The sequence below is a fragment of the Hordeum vulgare genome, chromosome 3H, assembly GCF_904849725.1.
Source record: "Hordeum vulgare subsp. vulgare chromosome 3H, MorexV3_pseudomolecules_assembly, whole genome shotgun sequence".
NCBI lineage: Eukaryota > Viridiplantae > Streptophyta > Magnoliopsida > Poales > Poaceae > Hordeum > Hordeum vulgare.
The window spans coordinates 16,680,734-16,685,295 of NC_058520.1; the positions used below are offsets into that span (position 1 = coordinate 16,680,734).

Genomic DNA, 4,562 nt, shown 5'->3' on the forward strand with positions numbered 1-4,562 from the left:
TACGACGGGTGCAAAGAAACTGGGGAAAATTGCATTACACGAGTAATTGTCATGCCGTTTTCACGGTGTTCTTGTAACACTATGTAACTTTATTCTCCTCTCATTTAATCGAAGAGACAAATCTTTTGCCCCCGTTTTGAAAAAACAAGAGGATCAATGGCATGGGTTCGTTTTTAGAAATATACGACTATTAAGCGTGTTCATAGAATTAAGCCAGTAGGAGTTTTTGTTATGTGTGTTGTCAAACAGTGTTTAGTTGAGGAACCAAAATGAGTGAAATGTCATAGTTCAGATCCTAGTAAATTGGGTTTATTTTCATATGTTTTGTTGGAGCAATAAACAGGAACGGAATAGTTGAATAACGACGCACGCAGGCATAGCTGAGTGTATGATTCATATATCAACAGTGCACATGGTACAAAATACAATAAACTCTTGGGTCCCCTCAAAGGGAGTGAAGGAACAACCAAACATGGATAGAACAGTATGGCCGGCCATGCAGAACTGGCTCAACATAGATACTCCGTCCTCTCTCTCTCTGTCTCTCTCTATATATATCCCACATGAAGATAATATGAGAGCATTTATTCATATATATGTATGTATGTGTGACCTCAACGTACTCAGCGTCGATTGCTGGGGCTATAGGCAGCAAGTGGTTGATCAGCGAATCTTAGAGCAGTCGACGGAAGCGCTGATGGCGTAGGGGACGCTGACGCCGCACATGGAGGGGATGCCGGCGGCCTTGCCAGCGTTTAGCCCACCAGCAGCGCTCTTGATGCACTTGCACGCCGCTTGTTTGTCAGCGGTGCTCTGGGCAGCGCCGGCCAGTCTCTTGACGCCGCTGCAGCAGGCCGCAGGCGGTTTGGCGCCGTTGCCGCGGGCATAGGAGATGCAGGGGCTCAAGGCAGAGCTCACCTGACCGCAGGAGATGGCCGCGTCGGCGGCTACGAGGAGCATGGCGGCCACCAGGGCGACCAGCACGAGCTGACTAGCTGCAGCGCGAGCCATCCCTAATGAGTTTGGAATAGTAGCGCAGCCGAGCTCAGCTGGAGATGATGAGATGGCTAGATTTGCTAAGTGATTACCGGTGAGGAGTTTCGCAGGGCCTGCGTGGGCTTAAATAGGGCTGCTAGCCAACATGTGATACAATTTGCTATAGTATATTGCGTCCACTGGGATAAATCCTATTGGTGTGAGCAAAATGCATAAATTTTGGTTGCTGGGTGTTGGAATTGGTAGATGGGTATTAATGCATTTAGGAGATGGTTGGTTGTTGGGTTGGGCCGATGGATCGACCAAGCATGCTAGCGGTGGCGGGGCTGATTAGAAAAGAGACTCCTTCAGCCGCCTCCTCCTCCTTAAAAAAAAGCAAGGTTTCTGTCTCCTGCCAGCACCGTCGCAGGTCCGCCTCCACTCCGATGGCCCTAGGACACGGTTGATCTCGGCAAGGGCTGGCGGGAGGGCTCCGTTTTTAGTCGTTATTTTTAATTTTGTTAGGGTTTGTGTCCTGTTTAGGAAGACGAGACGACGATGGTTTCCTGAAGATGGAATAGAGGTTTCCATGTCTAGCCCCCGTTCCGGCGGTGCATCTAGCATCGTTGGTGGGCGTGTAGAGGTGTGTCTCCGGCGAATCTATCTTTGATGAATTTTCTCAGATGTCGTCGTTGTTCGTCTATGTTCGTGTGTCCTCAGATTCGATCCTTCTGAGTGTGTTATTTCTCATCTTTGACGGTTGCTGTTCTGGTGCGCCGGTCCTACGGGGTCATAGCACGACAACTTCACTACTGTCTACTATATCATGTTGTGCCCGACTCCGGCGATGGAGGGGCGATGACGACAACGCGCCTTTGACTCGCTTCAGTGCTTGTGATCGTCGCTAGATGATCTACAGATCTAGATGTAACTTTTATTATTTTTGGTATTCATTGTATTATCATGTTTGAGAATGAATAGATTTTTTTTTCTGAAATAAGACTACTCACAATGAAAGTAACATAGGTAGTAACATAAATGCCACCTAAGCAAAAAGTATGACGTGGCAACTAATAAATGAGAACAGAGAGAAATTGAGTAACTTAGCATGTTACTACCTCTATGATTAACATAGCGGATACCAAAGCAATATGAGTTTATAGCCTAATAAATGATAGGCTCAATGTTATTACCCCTATGTTACTATCCACTGTGGAGGTAGAAACTTAGACTAGTAACATATATATGTTACTACTCTATGTTACTCCGATTATGTACTCTTAGGCTGGACATAGTGGTAGTAACTAAGGTAGTATCATGTACTTGGGACTAGCAAACATGCTGATGTGGCAGACAATTAAAAAAGAAAGAGAGGGTTAGGCTGGCCATAGTGGGAGTAACTTAGGTGGTATCATATACTTGGGACTTGCAAACATGCTGATGTGGCAGATAATTAAAGAAGAGAGAGGGGGTTAGAGTAACAAAGGTACATACCATAACATGTTAAATGCTATGCTACTATGTGTCATGCATGTCAATAAATGAGCTCATCTATGATACTAGTTTATGATACTATGCATTATGAAGGTAGTATCATACAATGGTACCATATGCATGATACTACTATATGATACTACCCACTAGGACCAGTCTTAGAGTAACATAGGTAGATACCGTAACATGTTAAATGATACGCTACTTTGTGTCATGCATGTTAATAAATAAGATCATCTATGTTACTCCCTCTGTTTCAGTTTATAAGTCCGACGCGTGTATCTAGATCGTCAATTTGACCAACTTAATGAGAGACATATATTACAAAAAATATATCATTAAAAACTTTATATGTTTTATTTTCTAATGACATAATTTTTATGTTAAACAATATATTTTATATAAGTCAAATTCACGATCTAGGTACACTCACATGCCTTATAAACTACGGTGAAGGAGTACTACTTTATGATACTATGCACTACAAAAATAGTATCATACAATAGTATCATATGCACGATACTAATATATAATACTCGCCACTCTGATCAGCCTTAATGTTCAACCTTGGAGTGGTTGGGTGCATTAATTTTGTGAGCTCGACCAGTGATTTATACAAATCTGTCGGTGCATGTGGTCGTGCAGTGCTGGCGATCAACCACCTTCTTTACTTTGTCTAGTTTAACATTCATTGAGGCCATATTCGGAACAACATTTTAACTATTCAGAGCTATATTTGAGCTAAATTTACCATGTACTACTCACTCCGTCGGAGGGAGTGTTATATATTTGTAACGGCTTCCAAATTGGTCGCATTGACCCCTGAAAAAAAATATTGGTCTCAATGAAGTTAATTATCGTCAAGATGATTTGCTTTTCTAGAGTTTACTATTATGTACTTCCTTGGTCCCATAATTAATTAATTGTCGCTCAAACGATTGTACTCCCTCCGTCCTAAAATAAATATCTTAAACTTCACTAGTTCAAATCAACACCGGGACCAATGCATAACATTGGTCCCGGTTCGGTTTGCGGGAGCATTGGTCCCGGTTCGAAGGAAAAATTGGGACTAAAGATCCAACGACTGCCACGTGGCGTGTCGCGGATCCATGTGGCGTGCCGCGGATCATTAGTCCCGGTTTGTGGCACGAACGGGACTAAAGGGTAGGCTATTAGTCCCGGTTTTAGATAAAAACCAGGACTAAAGTGTTCCCTATATAAACCCTCGCCCCTACCCACCCTCTGCTCTGTTTTTGGGCGTTGAGGTGTGACCATGCATGCCATGCTCTTGCAACTCTAGTTCATGCACATGAGATTTTGATGAAATGCCCGAGCCACCATATATGAGAGAAGAAGAATGCTGACTGTTGTTGTGGGGGTCGCTTCTCCGTCTTCTCCTTGTGATAGACATTCGTTATGCACTAGCGGAAGAAGGAGTAGCGACCATCATCGATGATCAAAAAATCAGGTGAGGGAGTGTCCACCATATATGAAAGAATAAGAATGTTGACTGTTGTTGTGGGGTCGCTTTCCCTTCTACTCCTTTGTGCTAGATATTTGTTATGCACTAGGGGAAGAAGGAATAGCGACCATCATCGACGGTCAAGAAATCAGGTGAGGGAGTGTCCACCATATATGAAAGAATAAGAATGCCGACTGTTGTTGTGGGGTTCGCTTTTCCTTCTTCTCCTTGTTCTAGATATTTGTTATGCACTAGGGGAAGAAGGAGTAGCGACCATCATCGACGATCGAAAAATCAAGTGAGGAAGTGTCCATCATATATGAGAGAAGAAGAATGTCGACTCTTGTTGTGGGGGTCGCTTTTCCTTCTTCTCCTTGTGCTAGATATTTGTTATGCACTAGGGGAAGAAGGAGTAGCGACCATCATCGACGGTCGAAAAATTAGGTGAGGGGGTGTCCACCATATATGAGAGAAGAGGAATGCCGACTGTTGTTGTGGGGGTCGCTTTTTCTTCTCCTGCTTGTGCTAGATATTTGTTATGCACTAGGGGAAGAAGGAATAGCGACCATCATCGACGGTCGAAAAATCAGGTGAGGGAGTATCCACCATATATGAGAGAAGAAGAATGCCG

The 4,562-nt window shown here is 43.7% G+C and overlaps 1 protein-coding gene across 1 annotated transcript; it reads right to left on the reverse strand.

Moving 5' to 3' along the window:
• Positions 1 to 354: 354 nt before the first annotated feature.
• On the reverse strand, positions 355 to 1,167 carry LOC123442596 (non-specific lipid-transfer protein 4.1). The gene has a single exon (XM_045118684.1). It carries the CDS (start codon positions 1,009 to 1,011, stop codon positions 664 to 666), a length of 348 nt encoding a protein of 115 aa, XP_044974619.1. The 5' UTR covers positions 1,012 to 1,167; the 3' UTR covers positions 355 to 663.
• Positions 1,168 to 4,562: the final 3,395 nt, after the last annotated feature.

Bases quoted from the DNA above. Each gene is read 5' to 3' on its own strand.
- LOC123442596 (XM_045118684.1), bottom strand. From the start codon at position 1,011: ATGGCTCGCGCTGCAGCTAGTCAGCTCGTGCTGGTCGCCCTGGTGGCC.